The sequence below is a fragment of the Mustela putorius genome, unplaced genomic scaffold (genome assembly GCF_011764305.1).
Source record: "Mustela putorius furo isolate JIRA1106 unplaced genomic scaffold, ASM1176430v1.1 tig00000759_pilon_pilon_pilon, whole genome shotgun sequence".
In the NCBI taxonomy this organism is placed as follows: domain Eukaryota; kingdom Metazoa; phylum Chordata; class Mammalia; order Carnivora; family Mustelidae; genus Mustela; species Mustela putorius.
In genome coordinates, this window is record NW_025421467.1 from 9,756,715 (window position 1) to 9,772,575 (window position 15,861).

Below are 15,861 nucleotides of genomic sequence, written 5' to 3' on the forward strand. Positions count from 1 at the left end.
CTTAGCTTAGCTCCTTATTGGGAAGAGTTTAGTTTTCAACTTTAAACTCAGAAATTTCCTGTTTGTCCATCCTTTGGTCAAAAGGATGATTACTATCAATATAACACCATTCTTCAAAATAACAGTCTGACCCCAATCATTCTACTGATAGAAGAAAAAGAACAGAATTCAGAAGATGGTATATATGACCTTAATGTATTTTTTTTTAAAGATTTTATTTATTTATTTGACAGACAGAGATCTCAAGCAGGCAGAGAGGCAGGCAGAGAGAGAGGGGAGGAAGCAGGCTCCCTGCGGAACAGAGAGCCCGATGTGGGGCTTGATCCCAGGACCCTGGGATCATGACCTGAGCCGAAGGCAGAGGCTTTAACCCACTGAGCCACCCAGGCGCCCCAATGAATTTTTTTTTTTTTTAAACTCAAACCTGACAACCTTCTATGAACACTGAAAGAGGGAAGTCTATAGTGCTTAAAAACACTGTATAAGGAAGCATGTCATAAAATGACCTGATTAAATAAATGCTTTCTCTTTTATTTTTGAAAGAAAATAAACTGTCTGGTAAATATTATAAAGGCACTAAAACTGCACCCTTACTTAAAAAGAAATTCAGAAAAGCTGACAGTGATATGCAAAATGACAAAATAAACAATAGGAATTCTAATTCATTTAAGTAAAGGAAAAACAACTCTAGAGCTAACTATGAGATTTTAAATACATATCTTTTCTAAAGGGAGAAAGATCTAAAAACAGTTGTTAGTTAACAGTTATGAATATATAAAATCAAGAGATTATCACTTGAAACTATGTTTGATGTTAAATGAAGAGAAATAACATATTTATGTATTTTTAAATGTCTGGTGAAAGTGAATCAATGTCTTAATATTCTTTTTTCTTCTATGGTTGGTTATGGTGAAAATGAAATCAGTGTAATATTCTTTTTTCCTTTTATGATTGGTTACCTTCTAGATTTTTTCCTCTATGCCAGGTATAATCAATCACATTGCAACACTGAGAACGTCAAAGAAAACCATAATGAACACACTTTCTATACCATCACTAATACCAAAGGAAAGAAATAAAGTTAAATATGTAACCTAAGATAAAATGAGAAAACTTCATTCACTGCCAAAACTAAACTGATGGAAATATTAGAGTAAGTCCAAAGTAATACTCAAGAGAATGGAAGCTTTTCAGTTGTGATCTCAGGAATACTAAAAATTCATTAAAAAATAATATATTAATAAAAAGTTCAAAGATGACTTTAGAAACATCAATGACTATCTTTATAAAAGGAGATGCTGGCAGTGAATAGGTTCTAATACTGAATTTTTCAAAACTATAATGTGACATTATTAAGCATCATAATAACAAAACAATAATAATGAAAATAGGCCTTTGAAACTAACGACACTCCTTTTGGTTTTCTTTGCCCTGTTGTGTTTATCATCCTGTTCTCCATAGCTCCTGTCTGGCTGCTTTTTTCTCCATGTTTCACAACCACAAGGAGATTAATTCCCATTTTTGGAGGTGAGAGTAAAGATAATAAGGCTATGTGAATCATTTAGGAATATTTAGGGTGGTAACAGCAAACATTAAAAAATAATACTTTTCAGCAACAGAACGAATTCTAGAAATTGCACTGTAATTACTTCAAATCCAATCTTGTTTTACTATTGAATATTTCTTTGTTACTTATACACATATGTTCTCTAGTGAATGGAAAGTAATTTCTACACAAAAAATTAATAAAACAGTGGTACCTGCAGATCTTCTTGTCAATATGTGTCCCACAGTTCTTTTTTTATTTTTTAAGATTTTATTTATTTATTTGACAGAGAGATCACAAGTAGGTAGGGAGAGAGGAGGGAGCAGACTCCCTGCTGAGCAGAGAACCTGATGCGGGGCTTGATCCCAGGAGCCTGAGATCATGACCTGAGCTGAAGGCAGAGGCTTAACCCACTGAGCCACCCAGGTGCCCCTGTGTCCCACAGTTCTAAAGCCCCAATATCCTCATTCAAAAACCACTGTCACTGAGATACTACAGACTTAGATGCTAGGGAGTACAGAGTGAGTTTCCTACACTAAAAACATAGGATGAAGAGATGACATCATTGTTGCTGTGAAAATTATTACGGGTACCCCAAATCATATCCATATAAATATACTGTTGAGTTTATCTTACATGTATTTGCAGATGATTTTTTTTTAATCACAAGAACTGACTTTATTTTAATAAAAATAATCCATGAGATCAGTGTAACTGGTTTTATGGTATAATGATGGAAAGGAGCAGGTTGCTGAAAGGAAACAGGCAGACCTCTTGTTCTGAGCAATGCCTTTTAAGAGAAGACTGAAGAGGATAACAGCCTAATTTTCTTGATATTGGATATATTTTTGGGTCTTTTTTTAGGGGGGTGTAGAGGGATACGGAGTGTAATAGACATATGGTTTTCACAAACCTTTACAAACAATGTGCATCCAGTCTTTTTTTCCCCCCATGGACTAGAAGGACAAATATTGCTAAAATGTCTATACTACCCAAAGCAATATGCATATTTAATGCAATTCCTACCAAAATAGCACTAGCAATTTTTAACAGAGCTAAAACAAAGTCCTAAAATTTGTGTGGAACCACACAAGACCCCAAATAGCCAAAGCAATCTTGAAAAAGAATAGCAAAGCTGGAGGCATCACAATTCTGGACTTCAAGCTCTATTACAAAGCTGTAATCATCAAGACAGTATGGTACTGGCACAAAACAGACACACAGATCAGTGGAACAGAATAGAAAACCTAGACATGGACCCACAACTCTATTTTAGATTTTAGACAAATCAGGAAAAAATATTCAATGGAAAAAAGATGATCTCTTCAACAAATGCTGTTAGGAAAACTGGATAGCAACATGGTGAAGAATGAAACTGGACCATTTTTTTTTTTTTTTTTTACACCACATACAAAAATAAATTAAAAATGGATGAAAGACCTAAATGTGATGCAGGGAACCATCAAAATTCTAGAGGAAAACATAGGCAGCAACCTCTCTGACACACTAGACTATGCAACACCTTAGTAGACAAATCTACAGAGCCAAAGGAAACAAAAGCAGAATTACTGGGACTTTGACAAGATAAAAATCGTCTGCACAGCGAAGGAAACAATCAACCAAACTAAAAGGCAACCCATGGAATGGAAGATATCTGCAAATATGATCTTGGGTTAGTATCCAAAATGTGCGTCCAGCATCTAGTCTTAACATGTACCTCTTTCCTCAGTATCTTCCACTTCAGTGTGTGTGTGTGTGTGTGTGTGCGTGGGACATGAGAGGCAGCACAGGACAGTGGTTAAGAACCCATGGACTCTAGGAAGCAAAATGAGGGTTTTAGAAGGAAGAGGGCGTGGGGGATGGGTGAGCCTGGTGGTGGGTATTAAGGAGGGCACCGATTGCATGGAGCACTGGGTATTATACGCAAACAATGAATCATGGAACAGTACAACAAAAACTAATGACGTACTGCAGGGTGACATAACATAATTAAAAAACAAAAGAAAATAAAAAACAACCAAAACCCCCACCCATACTTGGGCTCCTAGACTGCAGCCATTAAGTATTGACTTAATGTACAACCTTAGGTTAGTTAACCTGTAAAAGGGGAATAATAATGGGATGTTATCAATATAAAATGAGTGGTTATTGTTAGAATTAAATGAGTTTATTGATGTAAAGTTCCTAGAATAGTGCTTGGCACATGAAAAGTACTCAAAGATGTTAGCTTTTATTATGTGTGTTCCCAAGGTAGGCATATATTTTTAAATATTAGATTAGACAAATATATCAAGGTAGGTAAATATGAAAGGAAAATTATATTCTTAAATCTAGTTTAAAATACTAGTTTAAAATACTAATTTAAAACCAAATTAATTAACCATGATTTTACTGTCTCCCGCCCAGATAAATCCTATTTTTCTGACTCTCCAACAAAGAAATAATAAAAACCTCATTCTTAAGGAACTAAAAATTCTTATTTTTTTATACTTGTTATTTCAGAAATGAATTTTTAATTTTATAAAAAAGTTTTTGATAGCAGCATCATATACTTTAATTCTCTACTCTTTTCTTTAAAGCAAATAACAGAACTGACGACTACAACAGGATCCATCCATCAATTCATTAACAAATTATTTTCTGACTCACTATAATGTACTTGGCCTTATGTTGCATACAACATCTACAAACCACTTCTCAAAGGAAAAACATGAAAAATTGGAAACTGTGAATGGGATATTGAAGCCATTGAGATTGATAAGCAAAGGAAGTAAGAAAAAAAGCTAGTAAGTAAGTGAACTATCTCAAAATCAATTAATGTGTAAGAGAAGGACCTTAAAAAAAAAAAAAAAAAAAGAGAAGGACCTTAAAGACATTGTAAGTCCAATGGTTTTTAACTCTTTAAAATAATACCAATGAGCCTGAGGAATAAGATAACATGTAGTATTCATTTATAACCTGTATTGACTAATGTGCTAACAAGGTTTTGTAGTAATTAAATTTAAATTGTTCTTGTTTTTACCCTGTAATAAATATGGTTGTAAAAATACAAATTTTCGAAGGGGGAAAAGGGTGGGAGTTGAACAGCTTTTTTGCCAATAAGTAAATCTAAGAGATCTTAATTGTGTGTCCCTATGGACACACATCATAGATTCAAGAAGAATGATTCAAAAGAAGCAGTAAGAAAGCTTTCAATTTTAATTCACACAAGTTATTATATTGAAGGTTAGGTGAAGAGCAGCACCTGGCTGCTGAAGATAGCCCCGTTTATACCTATTATCCTAACTTAAATATTAATAGTGATCCATTCCATTCTCAGAAGTACCCAAGTTTGGATAATAAATTATGTGGGAAACTTGGTACAAATATGTTCCTCTGTAGTGATCTTGTTTGGCAGGGGAAAACAGTTTATAAATAGTTTCTGCCAAATTTCTAGACACACTGGCTGGCAGCAATATAAGACCCAAATTAAAAGAAAAGGTATGAAATATATGGGATATAATCTCTTTGTATTAAAAAGCAATGCAATAATATCATGAAACTCACACTCAAAATTGAAAGCAATTCTTCGGTACCGCATTCAGGTTTCAAACGCTCTTTGAACATTTTAACTGTTTGGTGCTTCAAATAGTAGTAAGAGGCAATTCGGCCATATGTCAGAGGTTCAATGCTCCGATTATCCTATTTCAAAAAGAAAGATAAAATGACAAATAAAAAGTACAATAGAAGCACATGCATTCATAAAATTAATAGTTCTTACTGCAGGTTGCTATTACAACAATTTTGTTCAAATTTTCAGTTATCATTGGAACAAAAGCCCTACTGTTAAAAAGCTGGACAATCTTTTCATTTGGAATGTATAGGACTGAGTCATACCTCTCCAATTTCAATACAGTAGGAATGTTCCAATTCAACCAGAGACTTCTCAACCAGACTGGACAGAAATTTGTTCACAGAATCATGGCTCACATCACTCAAATTGTAGTAACTAGAAAATAAGGAAGGTCATTATTTGTTTCAAGATTGTTTCTACTAAAATTAGCATTTCAATTTATCATTCTATTTTTTTCAGGATTTCAAAGAACAATTACACTTACGGGAAATCAAATAAGTAAAACAACTGCCAACTGCCAGTTTCACTGTACAGATCAAAATTCCCATACTAAGATTTGTGGACACCAATGAACAATGATAACACATTAAAATATGTGATAAAATTCAGCATCACATTAAAAGGATACTAACTTTCCAGTGTTAAAACTGGCATGATTTCACTTAATACCTCTACAGCATACTAAACTTGCACACTAGATTTAGAAATAGAGCATATTATATATTATATATAATTCCCTTCTATATACAAAAACCCATCCTCAGTAACTTTAATAAAACTCAAAGAACTATTGACTTGGGTAGCATATGAATTCTTTTAGGACATTTAGTCATTTATTGTTCTCCAAATGCTTAATAAGTACATGTCACCCTAAATATTGGAAGGGACATCATCACACTAACAATAAAGCATTTGAACTAAGCTTCTATATACAAAAAACACACATGTTCAACTCTGTATATTTTCTGAGTGAAGGCTGAAGGACATGCAATTCACCTAAATGCTCCTCCCTCTAAGTCCAAAAATGTCTTGCCAAATATCTAAGATTGCTAGGAATCTGTGTCTGGGAAATGATTTGAAGGGTGACAGAATAATCCCATGTCATGGCAGCTCTCTAATTCCTGGTGGTGAATCCTGTACCTTGGTCAGCATAGAGAAGTATATGTCCTATTTCTATCCAAATCAAGCAACACGAATGTAAAGTGACCTCTGAACAGATTCGTCCCTGAAACCCCAGCACAAGAGTTGTACTTCTGCACAGGACTAGAAAGGAGATAGTCCTGGTCTGGGAAGCAAGTGCTAACAATCTCAATGGGAGAAGCCTAAAGGACACCACGACAGGCCAAGTATGGTGACTTTTTTTTTTCTTTCTTCAAAGGGAAAGATTTGGGGTCAGCATACTGCAAAAATTTATTTAAATATACACAAAATAGGATGGGGCACTTGAATGCTGAAGGGTTAGGCCTCTGCCTTCGGCTCAGGTCATGATCTCAAGGTCCTGGGATCGAGTCCTGCATCAGGCTCTCTGCTCAGTGGGGAGTCGGCTTCCCCCTGCCTCTCTCTGCTGCCTCTCTGCTTATTGGTGATCTCTCTCTCTGTCAAATAAATAAATAAAATCTTAAAAAAATAAAAATTCAAAAAATAGGACTTAAATGATTGACATAATATGCTTTCAATAGAAAGAGATACAATAGGGGCACCTGGGTGGCTCAGTGGGTTAAGCCTTTGTCCTGGGATCAAGCCCTGCATCCGGCTCTCTGCTCAGCGGGGAGCCTGCTTCCCCCTCTCTCTCTTCCTGCCTCTCTGCCTACTTGTGATCTCTCTCTCTTTCCTCTCAAATAAATTAAAAAAGAAAGAATGAAAGAAAGAAAGAAAGAAAGAGATACAATATACTTTCAATAGAAAGAGATGTTTGCACAAATGGCTAGGTATACCAATATGAGAGCCTCCACTGAGTAAAGATTAATAACAGACTATTTACTTGGGAAAGTAACTGTAAATCCTAATTACATGCTGATGATTTTAATTTTCACAAAAGAGAAATACTTTTCATTTTTATCTGCAGAGAAATTATTGCCTTTCCTGGAAGAATTCTTGTCATGGACCAAAATAAAGCAGTATTTATCAATGAACAGATAAATAAGTATTGAAACCAGTGCTGTTGTTAATTTAAACAAAATGTACAAACTTTGATCTAACCAGGCAGATAAAGTGAAAAAACCAGCATTAGAAACCATTAGAAAATATTTCCTTTATCCTGAAAAATGAGTAAAATAAGTATTACTTAGAATAATGTATTCTGCTATCAAAGGTGAAACTAAAAATTCTGGACATTCAACACCCCATAAGCGATCTCTAAAGCCATTCTAAATTAATAGTGATAATTGTTGTCTTTCATTTTTTCCCAACAAATGGAATTTATCAGCCAAACATTCTACAACACAAGTGTTTATATTTCACATTCTTTTGACTTGCTGAATCTATAAATTTTCCAACACTATTTTCAGCTGTCTGGATTAATATACAGTTGATAAAATTATTCCTAAATTGAAAAATAAACCCTGAAAATGTGCTTAGGAACTGAGTAAGTAGAATTTCTGGAGCAAGAATCAAATAATTCTTTATGCAATTAAAATTACAGAAGGAAAACATTTTGGAAAATAATTTACCATGAAAAACAAAAAGTTAAAATACCATTTTTGCCTAAAAATTTACAAGGCCATTTGAAAAGAAAAAGGTCTCATGGATGCTGCTACTGATTACCCATAAACCTTTACCCTCTAAATATAACTGAATGACAATTTTACCATTCTTTAACAAATTTAGTATACTTACAAGTAACATTTAAAACCATCTATGATAAAAACTCTCCTTCAAAAATTGTGAATTTTTGAAATATTTACCAGGAATATTCTGATGGGCTAATACCCTTTCTAATGTTATCTAAGTTTCTTGGGAAGTTTTTAAGATTAATTTGTAGCTTTTATTCAGATAAAGCACAGTCAGGATAAACATTTCTTAAACATTTAAAATAAGCTGCAAAAATGAAAAAAAAGCAATTAAAGTTATGTCTCTGAGATTACAACAAATTATTTGATGACTACATTACACATACTCTAACTTGCTAAAAACTAACATAGTTTTTTCAAAATAACTTAAAAAATTTCCAGGTATTTCCTCTTAATAAGGTTGTTCTTTTCTAATGTGCTCACCGACACTCTCATACTTGACTTGCCTAAGAGAAGAAATGCAAAAATTCCATTTAAGTAATTGGATTGACATTCAATTAACTCAGTATCAATACTTTTATCCTTATGGAATCTGGGGGTAATCCAGAATCTTAAAAAAAAATCCCCAAATTTTTCACTTCAAGTATCCTGGCATATGTAAATGATAACTTTTATTTATTTTTAGAAAGTGATAACTTATAAAAATAGAAAATGCTAGGTAGAATATTACATTCAAGAATAGGAAAACCTCAGTCATTAAAAGACTTGTCTTCTATACACTACACCTTACACAAACACTAATTTTGGTTGTGATGTAACTTCACTGATTTATACTACTGATTTATACTGATTTTGCTAATGTTTGACCCAAGTTTACTTACATTTCCAAGTTCTTATAAAAGTTAGATTTGCTATGTCTTAATTAGATATATAATTTCTAAGACACTGTAAAATACACTAAATGTAAATGGAATTACTGTCTAGGTCACATCAAATTTTGAGAGATAATATATTCTGACAGTTTTCTGTGAATAAACAATGGAGTTTATATTTACATGATTTTCATTAACATTATATGGCCTTTGCTTCTACTGCATGAACTTTTCAGTCACTGGGTAATTTCTGGCCTAAATAATTATAAGCATTTAGCTTAAAACATTACGTATCATTAATTTCAATAATCACTTTACTAACTTGAAAAAGCAAGCAGCAGCTAAGTAAAAAGGTTTGTTTTCATGTTGCACTCTCCACAGTACAAAATTTACAATTTACTGGTTATTAAAACAGAAATATTACACAACTGTTTAATTACAGACAAAGGATACAATGTAGTTTCATGCTCACTGCATTGGATCATCAAGTCATTATCTTCTCTCTGCCATAAACAGATAGCCTACCTTTTTGTCAGCATGCTATTTCATTTATTTCACAGAGAAACCCAGTTTCACAATAATTGACTTGTCAGAAGCTCTAATTTATGAGGCTGAGCTCTGTAAGATTTCTCTATATTGGACTCAACCTGCACACAAGCAGGGTTGAATATTTACAATGCTGTTAACAGGTGCTGAGTTGTTTAATGATTCTAATAGCCAGAAGCGTACTGAGAAAGCCAGCGGGATCACAATTACAGGCTGTTTGAACACAACAATTACTAGTCCCCTGGGAGGTGTGAAAGTCAAAGGCAGTTTGATACTGACAGCATCTAGCACATGGGCTAGACAAGCTAACTTCTATTAGCAGTCCATTGGGAAAAAGTCATAACAAACCTCTCCCTCTCGTAAAAATTTACAAAGTTCATTAAATTCAGACAATCCAAAAGGTAAAACAACTTTAAAAAAATTATTTTTAAAAGATCTTATCAAAGGACAAACAGGAAAACCACACATGAAACCTCAAGTTATCTTTTGGCAACGTTAATAAGGATGAAATTTTGCTGGTTGGGCATGAAAGAGATTTTATTGTAATCGAAAACATAGATAAAGTTACACCAAACAGTCTGGATTTAATGTGAATAGTGGCAGCCATTTCCTGTTTCGTTATTGTAAACCTGGCCAGAGATCTTGCTGGGAAATTTTTCATCAGTCTTGAAATGCTGCAGCTATAACTGTCAGTACTGGGAAGTCATTTGTTACAGCACCATGTTTTTTTATGTTCAGATTATGCAGCAGTAATAATGACACAAATAATGAAAGTGGTTGCAGGGACAGCTGAAACTACCACAACATTTTTTGTCCCAGAAATGTTTAAAAGCTTTCTCAGGGGAAAACAGAGAGTAAAATTGAACATACAAATTGAATCCAGAACTCAATTTGGAATATATTATATTTCATGATGCACCAGTACATGTGTTTATGTACATTTGAACACACTAATGTAAAGTGTGTCTACATATATATTTATGCATATAAATAAATATCTTTATATGCATGTGCATATATTTGCATATATATACATATCACACATGCAGGAGACTATAAGCAGACACACAGAGAACAATCCAGGCACAGTGGCAGAATCTTTGTCAACATAAGTTCTACTTTTGGCAGTGGTGTGCTGGGGGTACTTTACGGTAGTAGTATGATTAAATAAAGGGGGCTGGAGAATTTGGTCATATTTACTATCTAGGTGTATTTTAAAGTGGTCTATCTTTTCTATTTTAAATAAACCCCAATTTCTTGTTGTGACACACACATGCTATGTATATAAGCCTGTCCCACCCACCCAAAAGTCACACCTCAATTTGTGACACTGAATAATATGGAGTGTTAGAGATAAATTAAAAGTACACATCAAAAAAAATAATTTTAATCCATTCATCTGTTGATGGACATCTAGGTTCTTTCCATAGTTTGGCTATTGTGGACATTGCTGCTATAAACATTCGGGTGCATGTGTCCCTTTGGATCACTACATTTGAGGAAGTGGTGATGCAACATGGAGGCTTAAGTGGGTAGAAGAATAAATGAAACAAGATGGGATTGGGAGGGAGACAAACCATAAGTGACTCTTAATCTCACAACAAACTGAGGGTTGCCGGGGGACGGGGTTTGGGAGAAGGGGGTGGGATTATGGACATTGGGGAGGGTATGTGATTTGGTGAGTGCTGTGAAGTGTGTAAACCTGGTGATTCACAGACCTGTACCCCTGGGGATAAAAATATATGTTTATAAAAAATAAAAAATTAAAAAAAAAATAATAATTTTATAATAAACTTAATAAATAAAATTAAATATATAAATTAAAACTACCCATCATTTGAGACAATGATTTTAGCTTCCTTGAAACTTCTAATAGATCTAAAAATAAGTAGGAAAAATTTACCAATTTCCTGAACTCTTGTGCCTTTCTTTGCTTCCGGATTATGGCACAGGTGATTTTTAACACAGAAAAAGATAAAATCATGGCCAATCAGAAAGAAAATTGTAGAGCTTCACTATCACAGAAGTTTTAAGTAAAATAAATAAATCATTAAAATTGATTTAGGCACATGTTCTCATTTTTGTCCAGATGTAAAGGTATAGATATTGAAACTGAATTTTTTATTTTTATTATTTATTTATTTATTTTTTTTTTGCAGCACATGAACAAAGTCTGTATGGTATGGTTTCCATAAAGAACACATTTTCCAGCATAGCACTAGAAGAAGTAGAGCAGGAGTGGGGCTATTTGGGTTCTGGACCTGATAATGAGCCTGGGATGGAGATTGTGGCCCCTGGAGCTAGAAAGCCTGAAGCATTCCAGTGCTGCCTCTGCTACTCAGGAGCTATGTGCTGATGGGCAAGTTGCTCAATCTCCCTGTGCTTCAGTCCCTTCATCTATAAAATGGGGATCATAATGATACTAAATGAGTTAGGCTCTTAAGTCAATCACTCAAGTTTAAAAAATTATAAATAATGATAGTGTATGTTTTTGTTTCTCATGTTATTAATTTCATTTTTTACCTTTATAAATTCCCTTCTCATATTTGTGCTTTGCTAATGTTCATCTAGTTCCTGGAGATGAATGCTTATTTTGTTTTCAAGCATTCATGCGATCTTGCAGATGGTCTAAAGATATGAATACTCCTTGGAATTGTGCTGTGTCTGAAATTCACTGACTTTGTTATGTATTACTTTTACTTTCTTATAGCTCTAGTCTATACCTTTAAAATAAATTTTCACCTTCCACTAGAATAAGAATAGTTAAATCCCAAGTAGGTAGACTGCCTTTGCCATCCTTTTTTTGTTTATTTCTGGTATTACTGCATTATACTCTGGGAAGGTAGCCTTATGATCACTATGTTTTGAAATACACTGAGTTGTTCTGTGTGGTCTGGTGCATGTTACATTTTTATAAATAAATTTTGATGCGTGTTTAGAAGAAGACTTATTCTTTGTAGGAGGAGAATTATAAAGATACAAACACATTTTCAAAGATACTGTTATTCAAATCCTGTTTTACGAAGTACTTTTTATCTCTCTTTGGAATGCTGAGACTTGTGTTCAAGTCTCTCCACATGATTGTAATTTAGTTAACATCTTGAATTTCTATCAATTTTTGCTTTCTGTATTTTGATGCTATATTTTTAGTTACCTAGAAATTTGTAAACTACTATACTTATTTAGTGATTATGCTTGCTATCAATATGAACCATTCTTCTTTGTCCTTTTTAAAAAGTGTGTTCTTTGCCTTGAATTTAATTTTCTCTGATTTTAATTCTGCAACTGTTGCTTTCTCTTTGTTATTGTCCTTCATATCTTCTTTTCAATCCTTAACTTTCAACTTTTTAATATCACTTTGATTTGATGTTTCTTACAAAGCTTACCTGGATTTAAAATAATTGAATCTGAGAATTTGTCTTTCAACAGTTTAGCTTAAATTATTTTTAACATTTATGATTATAATTGACCAGACTTATGAAACGAATAGATCCTGTCAGTCCTCTGCTCAAAACCCCATAATGGTTCTTATATCATGGATAATGAAAATCAAAGTCTTTCCAGTGGTCTCTCAAGTCTCACATGACTGGTACAACCACCAATCCCCCAAGTCCCTAATCTCATCTCCTGCTACTGTTTAGCCCTCATTCATTCTGCATCAGCTACAACTTTTTTTTTCTCATCAGCTTCAACTTCTCTTTTCTATACCTTGCAAACACCAGACATGCATGCTTTAGAACCTCTCCTGTTCTCTTGGTCTGAAATATTTTCCCTAGATATCATGTGGTCAAACTTCTCATCCCTTTCAAGCCTTTATTCAAAAGTCAGCACTTAAAGAAAAAACATACAGTATTATTAACTATAGCCACCATGCTGTAGATTACAACATTTATCTTATAACTGGAAATTTGTACCTTTTGACCAACATCTGCCCATTTCCCTCTTATAGTACCTTTAATTAGGCCCACTCTGTCTCCATATTTAATACTATAATCCTCCCTCTCTGCCCACTTGGCCTCCTAGTCTTCAGTACCATATTCTTTTTTTCAAAGCACTCATAACCTTCTAACCCAACATTCTTTTTTTCCTTTTCAAGTTTTTATTTGAATTCCAGTTAGTTAACATACAATGTAATATTAGTTTCAGGTATAGAATTCAGTAAGTCATCATTTATATACAACATCTAGTGATCATTAAAACAAGTGCCCTCCTTAATACCCCTCACCCATTTAGACCTTGCACCCCACCCTCACTGCCCATCTCTCCTTCAGTAATCCTCAGCTTATTCTCTACGGTTAAGAGTCCATTTCATAATTTTCCCCTCTTTTTTCCTTTTCCCCCCATGTTCATTTGTTTCATTTCTTAAATTCCACATGAGTGAAATCATATAGTATTTGTTTTTCTATGACTTATTTTGTTTGGCATAGTAAAGTAGCTCCATTCATGTCATGGCAAATAGCAAAATTTCATTCTTTTTGACAGGTAAGCAATATTCCTCTCTCTGTGTGCATGCACACCACTTCTTCTTTAGCCATTCATCTGATGATGGACATGTGGGTTCTTTCCACAATTTGGCTGCTGTTGATAATGCTGCTATAAATAATGAGGTGCCTGAATCCCTTCAAATCAGTATTTTTGTTTCCTTTGGGTAAATATGTTGTAATGTTGCAGTGTAATTACTGGATTGTTGGCTATTCTATTTTTAACTTTTTTGAGGAAACTCCATACTGTTTTTCAGAGTGGCTGCAACAGTTTGCATTCCCACCAACAGTATAAGAGGGTTCCCCTTTCTTCACAGCCCCACCAAAATTTGTTATTATCTGTGTTGTTAATTTTAGCTACTTTGACAGGTGTGAGATGATATCTCATTGGAGTTCGGGTTTCTATCAGCATAACTTTTAAACTCATTGTTTCTGCTAAAAGAGTAAGAGTGCCATGAAAGCAAGAAGTTTTTTATTTACATCTTCAAAATGCCTAGAATAGTACCTAATACAAAGTAGGCACTCAATAAATGTTTACTGAATTAAGGAATATAGATTTAGTTTTTTAATTGGTTCTACCTCACCATTTTAAGGTAGGTCTATGATTTTTGAGACTAGAGATCATTATTTATGTTGTTACTACCTCCCATCAGAACCTAATACAGTTGCTGATCACAGCTTTTTTTCCTTATTGAGACATAACTGACATGCAACAATGTATTAGTTTTAGTAATATAATATAATGATTTGATATATGTTTGTATTGTTAAACGATTACCCCAATTTGTCTAGTTAACAGTAATCATCTATTTGATATATGTTTGTATTATTAAATGATTACCCCAATTTGTCTAGTTAACAGTTATAAACTGATGAGAACTTTTAAGATCTATTCTCTCATTAACTTTCAAACACATAATACGGTATTAACTATAATCATTCTGTACATTAGATTTGCAGGATTATTTAACTTATAACTGGACATTTGTACCTCCTTCACCCATTTGCCCCCATCCCCCATGATCTGTTCTCTATGAGGCATTTTTTTTTTTTTGGTGAATAATAAATATTTCTGTGTGTGTGTGTGTGTGTGTGTGTGTGTACATGTGTGTGTCATGTCTTCATCTGTTCATCCACTGATGGACACAGGTTGTTTCTAGGTGTTCGCTATTGTAAATAATACTGCAATGAACATGGGAGTGCAGATACCTTTTTGAGACAGTGATTTCATATTCTTTGGATACATACCCAGCAGTGGAATTGCTGGGTCATGTGGTAGTTCCATTTTTCATTTTTTGAGGAAACTTTATACTGTTTTCCATAGTGGCCCCACCAATTTTCATTCTCACCAACAGTGCATAAGCGTATCCTTTTCTCCACATACTCACACTTATTTCTTGTCTTTTTGATAACAGCCATTCTAACAGGTGTGAGATGATATCTTATGGTTTTGATTTGCATTTCCCTCATGATTAGTAATGTTGAGCACCTTTTCATGTACCTACTGACCAACTGTACATCTTCTTTAGAAAAATGTCTATTCAAATCCTTAGCTCATTTTAAAATCAGATTGTTATTTTTCTATTCATTTCTATGAATTCTTTATATATTTTGGATATTAACCTCTAAACAGATATATGATTTGCAAATATTTTCTCCCACTTGGTAGGCTGTCTTTTTATTTTGCTAGTTTCCTTTGCTGCACAGAATTATTTAAGTTTGATGTGGTCCCACTTGTTTATTTTTGCTTTTACTGCCTTTGCTTTTGCTGTAGGATCCAAAAAATCATCACTAAGACCAATGTCAAGGACATTACCATCTATGTCTTCTAGCAGTTTTATGGTTTCAGGTCTTACCTTCAAGTCTTTAATCCACTTGAGTTGATGTTTGTCCCTGGTGAAATATATGGGTATCTATCCAGTTTTCTCCATACCATTTATTAAAGAGACTGTACTTTCTCCATCATATAGTCTGGGCTCCTTTGAGTAAATTAACTGGCCATATATGTGTGGGCTTACTATTGGGTTCTCTGTTCTATTCTATTGATTTATGTGTCTTTGTTAATGCCAATATC

The 15,861-nt window shown here is 33.8% G+C and overlaps 1 protein-coding gene across 2 annotated transcripts in view; it reads right to left on the reverse strand.

Annotated features, from left to right (window-relative positions):
• The window catches only part of ASCC3 (activating signal cointegrator 1 complex subunit 3), a 336,070-nt gene that overhangs the window by 65,082 nt on the left and 255,127 nt on the right, over window positions 1-15,861 (reverse strand). For both annotated transcript variants that reach the window (XM_045084262.1, XM_004767092.3), the window contains exons 35-36: window positions 5,423-5,534; window positions 5,093-5,227 (exon numbers count right to left, since the gene is read on the reverse strand). In XM_045084262.1, coding sequence (XP_044940197.1) covers window positions 5,093-5,227; window positions 5,423-5,534 — 247 coding nt within the window. The remainder of the gene's footprint in view (window positions 1-5,092; window positions 5,228-5,422; window positions 5,535-15,861) is intronic.